Source organism: Desmodus rotundus, chromosome 7 (assembly GCF_022682495.2).
Source record: "Desmodus rotundus isolate HL8 chromosome 7, HLdesRot8A.1, whole genome shotgun sequence".
Classification (NCBI taxonomy): Eukaryota; Metazoa; Chordata; class Mammalia; order Chiroptera; family Phyllostomidae; genus Desmodus; species Desmodus rotundus.
This window is the reverse complement of record NC_071393.1, coordinates 116,456,194-116,474,190: the sequence shown is the minus strand read 5'-3', so window position 1 is coordinate 116,474,190 and position 17,997 is coordinate 116,456,194. Positions and strand designations below refer to the sequence as shown.

Genomic DNA, 17,997 nt, shown 5'->3' with positions numbered 1-17,997 from the left:
GTATTTGCGAGGCCATTCTCAGTGGGATTGTCAGCTGTTCCTCTTCTCCTGGAAAGGCTGTGGTAGAAACAGGTTTGAGTTTTCAGGTTTCACAGGCACTCCACATGTCTCCCCACCATTCTCCAGCCCTGTCTAGGTAACTGGCTAGCTGCAGAGGGAGGTGAGCATTCGGAAATCCTGGCTGGTACCTCAGTTCTCTGTCTCTCCACTTACAGTGCAACCAGACGGGGGCCCCACCAGGCTACCGTGTTTCTGTTATAACTCTTCTGGGGCCTTCCACCTCAGAGGACAACATCAGCAATGAAGTGAAGCTTCTCCTTTCCCGATGTTTTATGAGAAATTTTCTGAAGTAGGACCTGTTGCTAAAACAAACCTTGACGGGGTATCTGTTTAGCTGACTTGGACCGCCTTCTTTTACTTTGTTTTAAAACTTGAGCTCCTTGTTGAAAACAGTAGTCTCTCAGCTGCTGTGCAGATCTGAAGAGCATGGAGCAGTCTGTACTTCCCCTGTAGTTATTCTCTTAAACATAGAACTATTTTTTTTTAAAGACTGAGGATTTTTCCCTAATACAAGTTATGTTTGAGGGGTCTTACTTTTTGTACAGGTGGATGTTCCCAAGGCCTTGATTATCGTCGCAGTTCAGTGTGGCTGTGATGGGACATTTCTGCTGACCCAGTCAGGCAAAGTGCTGGCCTGTGGACTCAATGAGGCCAACAAACTGGGTCTGAATCAGTGTATGTCTGGTATCATCAACCATGAAGTGAGTACCTCCTTTGGCGTCCTGAGCACAGCGTCAGAATCTCTTTGAGAATGCTGTTGTAGGTTAGTGACCGTGCAATTAGACTTAAGAATAAAGTGAGGATCTCACAGATATGTTCAGCAAAAGAAGCCAGCCACAAAAGAGTACATACTATATAATTCCAGTTATATGAAATTTAAGAACAGGCAAAATTAACTTACGATGGCTAAAGTTAAAATAGTGCTTACTTTTGGGAGGAGGGTTGTGGGTATTAACACAAGGGGTGGAAGAGGGGATTCTAGGGATGGGAATGGTCTATAATTTGATCAGCATGGTGGTTTTACTTTTGTATGCATACAAAAAAATGTATCAAGCTGTATAATTTATAGTTTGTTATACCTCAATAAATACATTGATTACAAAGAATCAAGTATTGGAATTCAGGTTCTACCTTATCACTGAAATAGGTATAAGAAAATTAACATTATGAAAGAACCATATTTCTTTGTATCACCTCTCTGGAGAGTTTTGTAGATTTTTTGCTCCCAAATCACTGATCCTGTACAGGCTTATTAAATGTAATTACCATTCACCTCCTTCAAGGATGTCATGCAATTCACCACTGATACAAGTTTTAGTCTCCTCTTTGTGTTAGTATGATGCGTGTCTATCACTTTCTAAAGAATCAAGCCCTGGCTGGTGTGGCTCAGTGGATTGATTGAGCACCAGCCTCGGGTTTGATTCCCAGTCAGGGCACAGGCCTGGGCTTCGGGCCTGGGCCCCAGTGGGGCGGGGGGGTTGTGTGAGAAGCAACTGATCAATGTTTCTCTCTCACATGGATGTTTTCCTCTCTTCCTCCCTCCCTTCCTTTCTGTCTAAAAATAAATAAATCTTTTTAAAAAAAGAATCAAAATAAGAGATAAAAGTTTCCTGACTAAATGCAAAATATAAGAATTAATTTTTAAAGCAGTCTCCGAAGTAGTGATTCTCAAATTCGGGGCCAGCCTGGGAGAGTGTGTGGTTTGAAAAGGCATAGTCAGTGTTACCGTTACAGTAGTTCCCCTTTACCTGAGGTTGCCCTTTCCGAGGTTTCAGTTAACCCACAGTCAGCCACAGTCCAAATATATTAAATGAAAATATCCAGAAATAAATCATAAATTTCAAATTGCTCACTCTTCTGAATAGCATGAAGAAATCTCGCATTTTCCCACGATTTGCTTAAAAGGCCTTTGGATCACCGTGACAGCATTCTTAGCCTGTTACCCGACCACTTTTCACCACAGGAGTCCCCACTTTTGTCTCACCTTTTTCCAGGCATACCACGAAGTGCCCTACACAACCTCCTTCACATTGGCCAAACAGTTGTCCTTTTATAAGATCCGGACGATTGCCCCAGGCAAGACTCACACAGCTGCCATTGATGGTGAGTTGCTTTACAATGGTATACGCAGCCCTCAGTAGCTCAGGCTGTTTTTCTATTGAGTATAAGCTTTTCTAAACAGTATATACATTCTTCCGATTTCCCCCTAGCAGCCAGTGTTATTCACAGATTAGGCATTCAAGTAGATGTTTGTTGATAATCGCCGTAAATGTATGCTCACACATGCCTCAGTGAGAATGCCACACCTGTAATGCCGGACAACTACTGTTTTAATTAGCACCTTCTGTAAGTTTTCTAAGTTAGGTAGTACTGATTTTCTACATTTAAAATACAATATTAGAGAGAAAATACAATATTGAGTCCCTTCTGGGCTCTGATTGGTCATGGTTCCTTGTAGCCCAGCTACCTTAGGTCCAGGCTCATGTGGCTCGCTTCATGTTTGCATACGCAGTCTGACCACCAGAGGCTAGTCCTTGGAACTCTGCATTGGCTGCTCTTTGTCTCTGTTCCATGACCCATTTGTGTCTGGTTATTTATTTTTGCTTCTCTCAGAACGAGGCCGGCTGCTGACCTTTGGCTGCAACAAGTGTGGACAGCTGGGTGTTGGGAATTATAAAAAGCGCCTGGGAATCAACCTGTTGGGGGGACCCCTAGGTGGCAAGCAAGTGATCAGGGTCTCCTGCGGTGATGAGTTTACCATTGCGGCCACTGATGGTGAGTCTGTACACATCCTTCCAGGCTTTTTGGATGGATGGCTATGTTTTAATTTTTGGTTGGGAAAGAGGTGGCCTGGTTATTTGTGTGGCTGGATCACATGTTTACCTCTTGTGTTAAACGGGTGGTTAGTTGTGCACATGGAGCTTCATTACCTTTTCACATGTTCAGCATAACGATTGTTTTAAAAAGGTCAGATTTATTGATAATGGCAGGTTAATATTCTAAGTTCCTGCTTTTTTTACTTTAACTTTTTTGGTAAAATGTTTTAAGAATTATTAAATACTAGCCCTGGCCAGGTAGATCAGTTGGTTAGAGTGTTGTCCCCATACACCAAGTTTGCAGGTTTAATACCCCATCAGAGCACATAAAAGAAGCAAGCAGTGAATGAATAAGTGGAACAACAAATCAGTGGTTTTTTTTCTCTCTCTCTCTCCCCTTTCCTTTCTCTAAAATGAATAAATAAAAAAATTTTAAAGAACTATTAAATACACGCATGCACACACGCACGCACGCACCCCCCAACCGCCCCCCTCTCTGTTTAGCACCATCCGGGTTTCAATAAACGTTGGCTAGGTAGCTGGAGAAGAGTACAACAAATTTTACCCTTGCTCCTGTATTAGGGTCAGCTGCGCTGCAGTGATGTCTTAGGAATTGCTGACGCTTGAGGGATTGTGTACGGTGTCTCTTGGCTGTCTGAATGGCTGTAGCTGAATTTTCTTCTTTCCTCTCATACCTGTTTCTTCCCTGCAGCATCTTTTTGCTCCTGTTACCACTTTCCTTTTGTACTGTCACATCTGCTGGTCTTCATTTCCTTCCCTCTTTCTTCTGCTTTTTCTTCTCTTTTTCTCTCTTCTGTATCATCAACATTTTTGATTTGTGTAGCTGCTTCTTTCTTGTGACTGGTAAACAACAAATCCCATTGCATCTTCTCTTTTGACTGTTGCTCATGCTCTGAGATGCCTTTGTTTTCTTCTGGTCTACCTGTTGTATACACATGAGGGACCCCGGGGTAGTGTCACATAAGTTATCTGTTAACTGTATTTAGTTAAGTGAACAGCTTTCAGCGTAGTGCATTAGCCTCTGTTTGTCCCAAAACAAAGTTTTAGGAAGCAAACTGTTTACGTTGGACTAGATAACTGGAAATATTACCTAGAAACACAGTGTCAGGATGTCACTAAGGATTAAGTTTAGTTTAGTAGCACTTTCTGACCGGACCTCAAAGAGGTGATGTTTCTTTAAATAGATCTGTGTATTTCATGCGTTAAACTTCAGAATGAGAGGGGTAGAATTGGATTCTGTGACTGTACTTATTATTTCTTGATCAACATTCCTGTACTCTCCTAAACTGTATTTGTTCGTCTCATTCACACAGCAAATAAACTCAGTGCCTGCTGTGCTCCAGGTTCTCTTTTAGACTCTGGGAATGTAGAGGTGCGTCCCAGAAAGACCCCTTCAGGGAACTCGGTCTAGTAGTGAAGAAGAGATGTACATGTAAACAGAGTAGACGGGCAGGTAGGTCAGGTGCCACCAGCAGTATCGAACTCCTCTAAGCCTTGGAGTGCCCAGGGCTCAGGCTTTCTATCTTTTCACTGTCTCCCTTTACTCCCTAAGTGAGCTCCGCCTATGGCCCCCCACCCCCATGCTGGTGGCTTTGTATGCTGCCCCTGACCTACATACTCACTCAACAGCCCCTCAACTTAGAGGTCTAAAGATAGGGTGGCTCTGTACTAGCCTGGTTTTCCCGGATCAGTCCTGATTAGTGCCTGTTGTCCTGGCTTACTCATTAATAGCACCCCCCTTTTCAATCATAAATGTTCTTATTTGGATAAGAAGTTACAGGCATCTCAAACAAACTTAATACATTCAAAATCAAACTTCTGATTTTCTGTACAGACCTGTTCTGCCTGCACCCTTCCCATCTCAGGAAATGGCAGGTCCACTCTATACCCCATATCTCATCCATCAGCAAACCTGTTGATTATCTTCAGAATGTATTCAGCCACATCTCAGCATCTACTACTACATCTGGTCTCTCTGCCTCCAGCTTCGGTCCCCTGCAGTCAGTTCTCCTCATGATATCCAGCTGGATTAAGTACCCACTGTTCAGAACCTCTAATAGTTTCCTATCTCAATTAATAAAAATTAAAGTCATTACAGTGGCCTGCAGAGGCCCTACGTGATCAGGACCCCAGCTCCCTCCTAACCTCTTTGGCCCTGTCCGCTCTCTTACTTTGCTGCAGCTTCAGGGGCCTTCTTGTGCCTCGTTTGTGATACTTGCTTTACCTGCAGGACCTTCATACTTGCTGTTTCCTCTGCTTGGAAAGCTCTTCCCCTGGATATCCACACGGCTCGCTCGCTCTCACACTTCATGTTGGTCTCTGCCAAGTGTCTACAAGTACTTCTCCGATTCCCCCACTGTTTTATATTTCCGCTACTTTACCATTTATCTTCCTTCTTAGCACTTACTACTTCCTGAAGTATTAGATACTTATTTTTTATTTATTAGTCTCACCCCACTAGAATGTCAGTTGCACAGGGCAGCGACTGTTGTCCACTGCTCTGCCCCAGCGTCACAAGCAGTGCCTTTCATGACAGAGATGCTCAGTAAATGGTTGAAGGAGTGAAGGGCAGTACGTAGGAGCAGCGGTGGTTTTTACCGCGGTGGGATCAGGAATTGTTTAGGCTTACATAGGGGAATCAACACTTGCCCCTCGTTTTGCCTACAGTGGGAAATCTTTCCAGCTCTGTGTCATACAGATGGGAAACCCAAAGAGTTGGGATGCCGGTGTTCTGTTAAACTATCTGCTGTTCGATGTTTTCCCCTTAGATAATCACATTTTTGCCTGGGGCAATGGTGGTAACGGTCGCCTGGCCATGACTCCCGCAGAGAGAACGCACGGCTCCGATATCTGTACCTCCTGGCCTCGGCCTATTTTTGGATCTCTGCATCATGTCCCGGATCTGTCTTGCCGTGGCTGGCACACCATTCTCATTGTTGGTAAGAGTTTCATTTGTGTGGGTTGAGGTGGCTTTGACAGAGGACAGACCTGTACCTCAGGTACTGGTGGCCCCATTCCTGGAAACAGAAGTGTCCCGAAGAAAAGAGGCTACTTCTGTTACTCTTACAATGTCAGCGATGCCGCGCCTAGTGGTAGGAACAGCACGTTGTCACTTCCTGAGCTTTGTCGTTGGCCACCTCTTGATTTTTTTAAAATGACTTTGTTCTCTGCCTCCCTTGACATTGAATTTGTCACTTCTAGTCCTCTACTAATTAATTTGTCGTCTGTGTTCATGCTGTTGTGAGCAACATTCAGTACACCTTCACAGAGAAGCTAAATCGTAACTGCTTTCTGCATAAAGATTGCTTTGTTGTGAACTGAATTATGTACAGGCCTGCTGTGAGGATCCCCAAGTTCATTCTCTTAGATCAGTGGTTCACAACCTTGGCTGCACTTTAGGCTCCCTGCGGAGCTTTTAGAAATCTCTGCCCATTGAAGTCTGAATCTCTGGGTTTGGACCTAGGCATTGTTACTTTCTGAAGCTTTCCAATGAACAGTTAAGGAGAATAGCTGCTTTACATAGTGAGCATAGTTAGAGTAGCTAGTGGTTCTTGGCTTACGATAGTAATACCTAAAACTAATTAATCTATCTGGAGTGAGGGATAGCCATTATCCCCTAGATTAACTCCCTCTCCTAGTCCTTCTCACTTTTCCTGCCTATAGCTGTATATGTTACTTAACTACTGAATATTTTTCCTCAGAGAAAGTATTGAACTCTAAGACCATCCGTTCCAATAGCAGCGGCTTATCCATTGGCACTGGTAAGTAGCAATGTCTTAGGTACCACTGGTTTTGTGAGATGTGGGACTTGGGGTTGGATTCCATGCACTTCTCCTCCCCGGCCCAAGAAAAAAGGAAGTAGGAAATATCTTTGGGAAATGAGGAATACAGGGATCAAGAGGGGGGATCATATTTTGGTGGATGTCACAGTAAGTTACGGCCTTAACTTTGTGGTTGGAGTTAGAACACATCTTTGCCACCGCACATATGGAGATAATTAAGTGGCTTGCCCAGCATTGTAATGTGACTTATGTATTGTTCCTTTCCTTACCTTGCTTCAGGGCTATGGATCCTGTCTCCCTATACTTCCTTGGTATTCCTAGGGGTATTCTAGTGTATAGAAATAGTTCTTCAAAACAGGCTCGCAAAATTAAAAGTTGACTAAACTTCCAAGTGGTTAGGAAAATGAGCCCAAAGCTCTCTGGTAGTTTTCCTTTGGCTTTTTTCTTCTTGGTGCTGTGTTATCTGGGGCCGTGCCAGGAAATTGGATCTGTGTTCCTTTTTGGTTTTCCATTTACTAGAGTACCTGTGGTCTGATGTCTCAGAACCTGGATTCTGGAATTTTGTGGGATCAAACTGATAAAAACCCAGAATAAAAGCAGAATAATCCTGCAAAAAGAATAGTTGAAAATCTGATCTAGACTTATTGAACTTGAATTTACACACACACACACACACATACACACCCCTTACTAGTTTCCTTCAGTAATTAATTCCTCGGCATTTATTTGTGCATATTAATACCTGCCACAAATGATAAAATATTTTTTTGCTAAAGCACATCTGTTCTATTAGGGCTTTGTTTTGCTGGAACAATATTTAAAGGAAAAAACGAAAGACTAAAAGCACATGTCCATTGGCTAGAAAGTGTAAACTCTGTAAGGGTAAGGATTTTTCGGGCTTTTTACGGATTAATTTTGTCCACATCGCCTAGAAGAGTGCCTGGCAGTCAGTATTTGGTGGTTGAATGTGTTATGACCATCCGGTGGTTATACAAGATGAAAAGGAACATCTGCAAGTATTTCCATAATGTAAAATGTAAAAAGCAAGTTACAGCAGACTACATGCCTTTTATAGAGTTCAAAATAAGTAATATATTGCTTAAGTATACATAAATACGTGTTCAAGTTTTTTTAAGGAAACAATGATAAATACAAAATTAAACAGTTGTTACATCTAGGTAGGAGGCCACAGAAGGGATTTGGAAAGCAGGTTGCGCTGTGTAGGCACTGTTCTAGTTCTGCACGGCCCCTTTGCTCTTTCTGCAGCAGTGGGAATGTGCTGTGTCTGTGCCGCCCGGTGCCATAGCCACTAGCCACGGGCGGCTACTGAGCACTCAGACAATGGCTCAATACCCATATATGGCTACCAGACTGGAAAGTACCATTCTAGTGCTTGTTGTTTTTTGGGTTTTGTTTTGTTTTACTTTGTTCTTTGAAGATTTTTTTAATTTATTTTTAGAGAGAGGGGAAAAGAGGGAGAAAGAGGGAGAGAAACATCCATGTGCTAAAGGAACATATGTCAGTTGCCTTTCGCAGGTCCCCAGTCAGGGGCCTGGCCCGCCACCCGGGCATGTGCCCTGGCTGGGAATCTACTGGCGACCTTTCGGTTCTCAGGCCGGCGCTCAGTCCACTGAGCCACACCAGCCAGGGCACCGTTCTAGTTCTTCAAGTGGTAGATTCGTGTGTATTTATTTTGTTAGGCATCAGAACTTACACATGTGTTAAAAATAGTCTTACATGTATCTCAAATGTAACATAATTCTCGAAAGGCGTCTACAACAGAGAGCGAGCGGCAGGCGCACTGGCATCTGCGGTGCTGCTGCGGGGGCCGCACTCCCGCACCCTCCGTCTGCCGGGGCGAGCACTCGTTCACGTTTCACTTTAGCGTATGCCATGCAACCGTGTTCTTTTTAGCTCTGGCAGATTTACTTGTTTAATTGTGTTTTCCTTTGGCCCATAGTAAAATGCAGTTTCATTTCTTGACTATACATCAGCTAGTCTTCATTAAGGTAACTTGGAATATGTTCATGATACAAAAGAACCAGCCATCATATTTTTTAATTCTTATAAATGTTATCGAAGAATTTAATGAATGTAATGAAGACTTCTCCATTCAGGTGTTTCCCCAGAAAGGGAGTTGGTGGTGAGTTTATGTGGCAACTTTATAAGTGGTTTTGGGCCCAAATGTGAAAGAGATTTGTATAGACGATGAACCTCTGTGGAGGGTGCTGGAGTCTGGATCCATCTCTCAAAGTGTGGGTGTTAGATTCGGTGAGCTGTGGTTGGGGTGCTCGTTCAGCTGTGCTTTGGAATGTTGATCATCTGCTATGAACATAGGGATAGCAAGGCTTGGAAAGTGGAAGTGAATTATCATGATGGAGATACGGAACTAAAATATTTAGTCCCAAATATCTGACTTCCACTGTTGCTGTTCCACTTCATGCAACTCTAGTGAACCCCCCAGGGTGAGCGGGGCTATACGATGGGAAATCTTTTTGCTGCATAGCAAAGCTGTATATTTCTGTGCTGTGTATCTGTCAGTGGTTCAGAGCTCTAGCCCGGGAGGAGGAGGAGGCGGCGGCGGTGGTGGGGGAGAAGAGGAGGACAGTCAGCAGGAATCTGAAACCCCTGATCCAAGTGGAGGCTTCCGAGGAACAATGGAAGCAGACCGAGGAATGGAAGGTTTAGTCAGTCCCACGGAGGCCATGGGGATCAGTAGTGGGGCCAGCAGCTCCTGTCCTGGCTGGCTTCGAAAGGTAATTCCTTTGGCAGAGGTGCCTTAGATAAAGTATCATGTCCTTTGCAGGGACTAGAAAGGAGTTGTCAGAATCTGTCAGTCTCCCATGTCCTATTCAAGTGTTTTGCAGCAGGGACCTGGGTTTCTGATTTCTGCCTGGAACAAAATCAAATCTCAAATCCTTTTTTCTTCCTGACAAGAAAAGATACAAAACGTTTTCATACTTGTATTATTTAAATGAATGTAAATTACTACAGCCTTACTTGAAGGCAGTTTTTGTAATGCATGGGTGCAAAGATTCAGCATATGATTCCTTACTGTGGATCGTAGACGTGGAATACTGGGGCGGTTGGAATGCTTCACAGTAGAGAAACGGACTGTGAGAGTCAAAGTGCAGGCACTAAAAATGTTGGAGTATATTTTTTATACGGGAAGTTGGTTATAGCATATGGCTCTGCATAAAAGGATGGATTAATGCCTGTGCAGTATGATCCCATTCTTTTAGCAAATATGTAATGCATAGAAGAATGTCTACTATGAAGAAGACTATATATTATTTTAACAGTGGTTATCATGAGTGATGGAATTGCTGATGATTTTTATAATACCCCTTTGCCCATCTGTATCTTCTCATTTCTACAGTGAACATTTATAGTCTGTGAAATTTAAAATTTTTTACCAAAATAAGATAATCTGTATAATTTACAGCTCCCTGTAGAATAATTTGATAACCAAACTTGATAGCCACGGAGGAGGATGAGTGGGGGAAACAGCACACTATATACTCCATAAAGTCAGCCTCGGCCTCTGGAAGCCTGGCAGTCAGCCTCACTAACTTCACCCTAGAACTTCCCAACGTACTGAGTAGCCTACGTAGAATAAGTGTGTTGGGGAAACATGCCAGACACTCCAAACTCCGTACTTGAATTTGAATTCTTACCACTGTAACTCCTCTGAGAAAGGGCTGGCAGGTTGTGGACAGGTAGGGTGAGCTGTGTTGTACCCGTAACTGTCCTGCCCCACTAGAGGGTGCTGATGTCAACAGAGTGAAAGCTATTTAGCAGGAAGGAAATTTGGGAGAAAGTAGATGACTCAAACAGAACTGATGAGATTCTGTCTGTCAAACACAGGAGCTGGAAAATGCAGAATTCATTCCCATGCCTGACAGCCCATCTCCCCTGAGTGCAGTTTTTTCAGAATCTGAGAAGGATACCCTGCCCTATGAAGAGCTGCAAGGACTCAAAATGGCCTCGGAAGCACCTTCAGAACACAAGCCCCCAGAGGGAGCCTGGGTAACTGAGCTTTTTGCCTTTGAATCTCAACTAGGTAAACAGTGTCTGCGAGCTCTGCCCAGTTCTCTCGGCTTCACTGTCTCCTCCTCTAGCTCACTGGGCTCCTAGCTGCCTTGTATCAATTCATTATTCTGTTTGGTAGTACTTCAAGTCTATCCTGAAAGATAGCTGTTTTCTCGGAAAAGTCTTCATCCTTTCACATTGCTGACAGGCTAACACTTTTCTATGGCAGAGAATTGTCTTTCTTTTCTCTCTGCCTCAAAAGTACCAAAATAGAAATTACAAAATTCAAATCCAGTTTTTCATGACACTGTTAAGAGTGGGTTGGAAGCTTTAGATTCATTGTGGGGCAAAGAGAGGTTTACTGTTGTGAGTTTGCGAAACAGAGTTTTTTCTTGTATTATGTAGTAATTATTGTATTATTTTTCATGCAAACAACTATAAACCTGCTTTGCTTAGCCCTGTATAAGTAAGAAATAAAGCTTGCAGTCCAATGAGTGAGCAATACATGTATACCTAGTCCTGACAGAAATCAGGGGTCATCAAACTTTTGGGGCCACGTAGTAATTATTTTAGGCTTTGTGGACCATACAGTCTCTTTAGCAACTACACCACCGACATTGTAGCACAAAAGAAGCCGTAGATAATACGTAATGAATGGGCATGCTTGTGTTCCACTAAAACTTTATTTACAAAAACAGGCAGTAGTCCTGATTTCCCTGTGTATTGTCTTATACTGACCCTTGCTATAAACAGTGTACAATAAAAGATAAAAGTCCGGACTAGGAAAATTGAAAAGCTTCCCAAAAGAGGTAATACAGCCTTTGCAATGTCAGGGTGCACTTTGTAATTCCTCTGTCAATTAGCCTTCTTGAATTGTTTTGGCAGTTCGATTGACCGAACACCTACCTCTCAGATCTCTTCTGAAGTGTGACCCTCTGCATGTCGTGGATATTGACCCCTTGGACCACAGTTCTCTCCCTGTAATCAGAAAGCCTTGTTCCAGACTAAACTATGCTTTCCCCACTTCAGCATTTTAAATGCGAACGTATCGGTACACTTCAGAATTTTTTCACAAAGTCCTCCAAAATAGATTATTGTTCTTTTACCTTAGCATAATGGAGACTGACGCAGTGCTCTTGCCCCTCCTATGTTAGAGTCGGGTTCTCTTGTAATCCTGGCTGTTTTCTGTTTCTCTTGCGTTTTCCTCACATGTATATATGTTTTATCTCATTATTGTAAAAGTAAAATCTGATAGCACGTATAGGAAATTCGGATGGGGAGCTGTGGCATCCAGGCAGAACCTCTTATGACTTCCTTCTCTTCACTCTGCAGCCACCTCGGCTGAGTCCTGCGGAGACAGGTACTGGGAAGGGAGCGGTGTTAATTCCTCCGAGCTGTGCGTGCAGCACTCTGCAGGTGGAGGTTGAAAGATTGCAGGGTCTAGTGCTGAAGTGTCTGGCTGAACAACAGAAGCTACAGCAAGAAAACTTCCAGATTTTTACCCAACTACAGAGGCTGAACAAGAAATTAGAAGGGCAGCAGGTGAGAGCATTAAAAGAATAATTCAATTTGAAATTCTGTCTTGAAAAATCACAGAAACAAAGCACCAATACTTACTCCTTTGCAAGTACTTACCTTTTAATGATGTAACTTTTTGAATTAATCCCAGAAGCTCTGGGCCTTGTTCAGGCACCTGGATTGAATTATTTTTATCATTTAATTTCCACTGCTTTTTGTTACTCTTTGTTTTTTGTTTTTCTTCTTATGATGAGGAACTTTAAACATTACATTTCAGTGAACATCCATACATCCACTGCGTAGATTCAACGGTTGTTAGCATGTCACCGTATCTATTTGATGCAGTGTGTGTGTGTGTGTGTGTGTGTGTTCGGGATTATTGTGGATATATATCCGAGTGTATTTATTTTTATTTTGCTAAACCATTTTCAAGTAAGTTACAAAAGTCATGACATAGCCTAAACACTTTATTACACGTATCCCAAAATAAAGACATTCGTTCTCCTGGATAACCACAATGTTATCACCGCACCTGACAAAAGTAACACTAATAATATCAATTTGTTTCCAGTATCCAGTCGCTACTTTAATTTTTCCAGTTTTCCCACAAAAATTGTCCTTAGCTGTTTTTATTGGACCAGAGTCCAGTCAAGAACCCCACTTTACATCGTCCGTCTCGAGTTCGTCCTGATCGAGAACAGCGCCCTCCACCACCGTCACCTCTCTTTGTTTAGTGATCACGGCTTTGACCTGAAGAAGAGACAGGGTCGGTTGTGCAACAGAACGTCCGCACTTCTGGATGCGTCTTGTGTCCTTGGGACATTGCTTACCTTGTTCTTTTCTCACCCTGTCATTTCCGTAAACTGTACGTTAGGCGTAAGGCTCGATTAGATTGAAGTTAAACGCTTGCTTTGTTTTTAAAGAGCCGTAGATAGAGTGAACTAGGACAAGGAAATATGCTTCCGCCCTTGGCTTTGCCATTGACCAGCTTCATGTGTTTGGACAAATTCCTTTTTTTCAATGAGCCCTGGCTTCTTCCCCAAAAAAAGAAAATACTACCTCCCACTTTGAATGGTTGTTTTGAGGGTTAAATGAAATAATGTCTTAAGAAAATACTTTGGAGAGTAATGTACACACGTGAGGTAAGCACGGGAGGATTGGCAGCTACAGCCGGCAGGAGGATTGTTTTGCTTAGGGCTGTCTCAGTTTTAAAAGTGAGAGTTCTGAATCCCAGAAAATCTGCAGTCCTGGACAAACCCGGACAGCTGGTCATCCTGCCTGCAGCTAATGTAAAGGCCTAGACTTCACCTAAAGTAGCATTATGAACTCACCAAACTGTGGCCACAAGTCCTTAGAGTCTGACCTTGAAAATCTAGTCCTGAACTGCTGTGAGAGCGGCAGTGGTGTTAATGTGGAACTGTGTTTTATCTGGACAGATGGGGATGCATTCCAAAGGAACTCAGACAGCAAAGGAAGAGATGGAAATGGATCCAAAGCCTGACTTAGATTCAGATTCCTGGTGCCTCCTGGGAACAGATTCCTGTCGACCCAGCCTCTAGTCTCCTGAGCCTGCACAGCCTCCAGGAAGCTGGGACCCAGAGAACTTCACAGCACACTTACTGAACGCAGAGAGCGCTTTCCTGGCTTTGTTCACCTGCAGACAAGGAGCGCAAGGCGGAGGCTCTGAACCGCTTTCCACATACACTTGGAGAGTGGCATTGCCTATTAGATAGGATCTAGGAGTGGTTTTGTTTTGGAGAACGGAAGGGCCCGTGGCCCTGGCTTTGTCCTCAGTGACTGCCGTAACAGCAGCAGCTCTGTACCTCATCTGGCGATCCCACCTTTGAAGAGGAGACACAATGCTCACCTTAATTTTGCCGGTAGCAGCTTACATCCCATTTATCATTTTCACCATTAATTGGAAGCTGCCTTGGGAGTTCAACACCAGACATTGTACCTCTGAGTGGAGGAGGGAAAGCGTCAAGCTGTAGCGGGCTGGAACCAGGCGTGGCCCGTCCAGGGTCAGCTGGAGAACACCGAAGTGCTCTGAGCTCTCTTTGGAGCCCTGAGTCCAGGAAAGTACATCTGGTGGAGTCAGTGTCTAGGGCTTGTTTTCAGAAAGTTCAGTTACATTGTGCAGCTCAGTGCTTTAGGAGGAGAAGTGGGCTTATATTGCTTTTCCTCTGAGGTTGGTTGAAATTTCTTGAGTGAGGAGTAGAGAAAGAAGGGCAGGTCCCTCCTCGTCACACAGCTGGAGTGTCAGGCCGTGGCCGATGCAGGGTGGGCTTTCCTGGCTCTGGCAGACCTCTCAGAGGTGTCTTGTAGAGAATTCAGTCCGGGGAGCAGTAGGATGGCCGTGAGAGAAAACCGTGAGGGAGAGGAAGTCCTCCTTTAGCAGCCTCCCGTTGGTGTCTTTGGGAAGGCCTGGAGTGACTCTGAGTCTTCGGCCCATGAGAAGGCTTCTTATGCCTCTTTGATGGCTCTTAGGGTTCTGATCATGATGTCATCGGCCGCAACCACTCCCTATCTGTATGTCTAGTCAGTATTTTTTCCCCTTTGGTGTTTTATGAAGCCATGTCAGTGAATCTGTATCATCTTTCCTTCTTGAGTGGCCCAAAGCCAGCCCTAAAACCTGGTAGTCCCTGAAGCCTAACAGAACAGGCAGGACCTGCCCGGTGAAAGGAATTGACTGAGAGCTCTCTCCTAATCCTGGAGTCATGTCCTTGTAGACAGGAGCAAGCTAGCTTTCTCAAGAAAGTGTCCTAGAAGCATTTGGTGATTTTACTGAAGGATATGAGCTTTATCATGTTACTACAAAGGCTTATGGAAGATTCCTGTGGTATTTTGGGTCCCAGGAGCTGCTTTGGTGAGTCTTCACATCCTACCTTCCTAGAAACAGCTACATCACTTTTGTTTCATTTTCCCTAAACCAAAAAAATGAGTGCTTGATGTCTGTTTAGTATTTTGGAAGGATCTTTGCAATGGAAATTTTGTCATTTCCCTAAAATGGGTGATGCAAAGGCTGATGCTCCGGGAAAACCCCATGGCTGGGGATGGGCAACTCTGTTCAATGGGATCTTCTTTGGTTTGATGTTCCCATTGTTTTCTCAATTCTGGGAAGCCTAGTACAATAGTACTAATGTAATCACTGAAGCCTTTTCTTAAAATAAGGGAAGGGGCCAATCCTGGATTCAGCTGCAAATGCTCGGGACTTGGAGCTCTGCAGTGAACCCTAACGATGGGGTTTGGTTCGTCGTGTAAATGCAACTTTGACTTTTTAAAGGACTGACTGGCCTTTCACCTTCCTGTATTCCTCATGTTCACCATGTCAGCAGCCCCTAGAGGCAGGGTCAGATTTAATGTTGCTTCTGCTGAGGATCAGAGGAACATGGGGCGTTGCCAGGTGTGGGATGGAAGTGAGCATTAAAGGGAGGGTGTGAGAGCCCTGCCTTTGTTCCGGCACGGAGTTATTCTCCAGCAGTGGAATGCTGTGGTCATTTTCTCTAACATGTTCCCTGGGAAAACCTAGGTTTGCTATGAATCTGGTTGAGTATCTAAGTTCTGTGCCTTAGAAACAATTTGCACTTTCCCAAATTGTGCCTGGGACAGCCACATGGTTTTTCCTACCAAATAGCTATGCAAACAGAACCAGTTCAAAGGTGGCAGCTATGCATTAGATAAAAAATGAAAGGTGAGGCAGCGGAAATGCCTTTGAATGGTTTTCTGTAGCTAATTCTCTACTTTTCTTCTCTATGCAGTGCTAGGTGGTTTAAGTTTTCCAGTAGTAATGCTTCTGAGTTACTATATAGTCTGAGTCACTCCTCTGCTCTGACACTGTTGCTGAAGAACTAGCTTTTGTTAGCCAGACGTTTGAAAGGTTGAGGGTGGAGTGGTTTGGCATTTCTGTTTTAAATAAACATTTAAACTTTCAATAGTGCTGTGCCTCAGTAAGTCTGTGCACGGACCCCAGTCACTGCGGGTAAAACACTCAGACTCTGGGCCTTCATGAGTCTTTGAGTCAAAGGTCAGTAACAGACAATGCAAAGGACATTTGCACAGAAATCATTTTTGCCTCTTTCCAATTTCTTCTTCTTGCTCTCAGAATCATTTCTGCTGCTACAGCTCCACACCCCACGCCCCCAACCCAGCTTCTGAAATACAGTGCTTAAAATGCAGGGGGAGAAAAACGATCCATTAAAAGAGGAAGGATCATCCTGGCTGGTGTGGCTAAGTGAACTGAGTGTCACCCTGCAAACCAGAAGGTCGTCCGTTTGATTCCCAGTCAGGGCACAGGCCCGGGTTGCTGGCCAGGTCCCCGCTGGGTGTGCGCGAGAGGCAGCAGATCCATGCGTCTCTCCCACGTCGATGTTTCTCTCCCTCTCTTCTCCCTCCCCTGCCCTCTCTCTAAAGTGAGTAAATAAAAGCTTTCAAAAATAAAACAAGAGGAAGGATCACTTCTGGTGCTTGTCTCCCTAGTAATAGTGGGCTTTTTCAAGTGATAGTGCCTGTTTATGTTTATAAAACTGTTTTCCCTCAAAGAGGCTAAACTGTATTTTGGCCTCCCTGGCATAGCATAGCCAAGTTACAACTTCTGTTGGCTGAACACCTCACTGAAGTTTAAAGCAAGAGTAGCCTTGTACTCACATTTCATTTGGTTTGCCATAGATTTGCAAACATTCATAATAGAACAACTCGAGCTAAGATGTGTTGTAAGTAAGTTCAAATGAGTACCCCTGGGCCTAAACAGTTTTGTTCATGACAGCATTAGGGCAGAGGAGGCTGTAGTCTGGGCTGCAGAACGTGTTCCTTCCTGCTGCAAAGCCGAAACTCATTTATCGCTTCAATAGTTAACTACGGACAGAAACACACTGACCACTAAGCCTCACAGAATCATTAACGTTAGGGAGGAAAACATTGTATCACATTTCTGCTACCTCCTATGATAAATTGATGACAAAAAAAAATGTTGGCCAGGAGGTACTGTGCTGCCTCAAATACACTTCTGTTAAGCAGCACTATTTTAGACGTCCGTCCATACACACTTTTACCTGTTGTGGGTTACCATGAGGTTCGTCCTGCTGCTTAACCTCTTGAACTTTAAAATTTACAGCATTTACTTTCACTAGTTCCTTAGATGAAGCAGTATAACACATGGACTAACAAGCACCGTTTATTTCTCCACAATCATCCTCTGCTATCCAGGAAGAGACTTAGATACAAAAATGTTTCTAACCTCTTCCCAAAGATCAGATCAAGCTAAGTTTAAAAGACTAATAGACATTGCTAATAAAATCAAGGCCTAAGCCTGTTGAGATTGAAGGAGCTCTGAGACATTGTTTGATTTCCCTAGCAACACAAGAATGAGTAACTGCTTCCTGTTTCTATAGAAAGCACTCCCCAGCACACATTTGTTCTCCCTAGAGGGCCTTGCTCTGTGTTCTTAGTAACATCGTCCAGGGATGCCGGCCGCCGGGGGGAGGGGGAGGGCAGTGGAGAGGCAGAAAAGGCAAATAAGTGAAGCAGGCCACGCGGAGCTCTGGTGATCGGAATGCTCTCCCGCCTCAAGGAGCCACTGATTCTGAACCTCTTTCATTTAGTGCTATGCGTGGTCGCTGGCCTGGTGGTTCCAGAACTTTAGTTATTTGAGAGGTGCTCCATATCCCAATTTTTAAATGCTGGGTAATATTTTTAGTGCTGTGCCAGCCAAATAAAACACCTGTGGGGCAAAGCAGTCCATAGGCTACCACTTAGTAATGCTGACCACAGCT

The 17,997-nt window shown here is 43.9% G+C and overlaps 1 protein-coding gene across 1 annotated transcript in view; it reads left to right on the top strand.

Moving 5' to 3' along the window:
* NEK9 (NIMA related kinase 9) overlaps window positions 1-16,671 on the top strand; it is a 35,224-nt gene extending 18,553 nt beyond the window's left edge. Inside the window, exons 14-22 of the mRNA XM_053928700.2 lie at window positions 606-761; window positions 2,055-2,163; window positions 2,674-2,835; window positions 5,666-5,836; window positions 6,599-6,658; window positions 9,221-9,435; window positions 10,547-10,708; window positions 12,044-12,253; window positions 13,666-16,671. Of these exons, the coding sequence (XP_053784675.1) occupies window positions 606-761; window positions 2,055-2,163; window positions 2,674-2,835; window positions 5,666-5,836; window positions 6,599-6,658; window positions 9,221-9,435; window positions 10,547-10,708; window positions 12,044-12,253; window positions 13,666-13,788 (1,368 nt within the window). The 3' untranslated portion in view covers window positions 13,789-16,671. The remainder of the gene's footprint in view (window positions 1-605; window positions 762-2,054; window positions 2,164-2,673; window positions 2,836-5,665; window positions 5,837-6,598; window positions 6,659-9,220; window positions 9,436-10,546; window positions 10,709-12,043; window positions 12,254-13,665) is intronic.
* The last annotated feature ends 1,326 nt before the right edge of the window (window positions 16,672-17,997 follow it).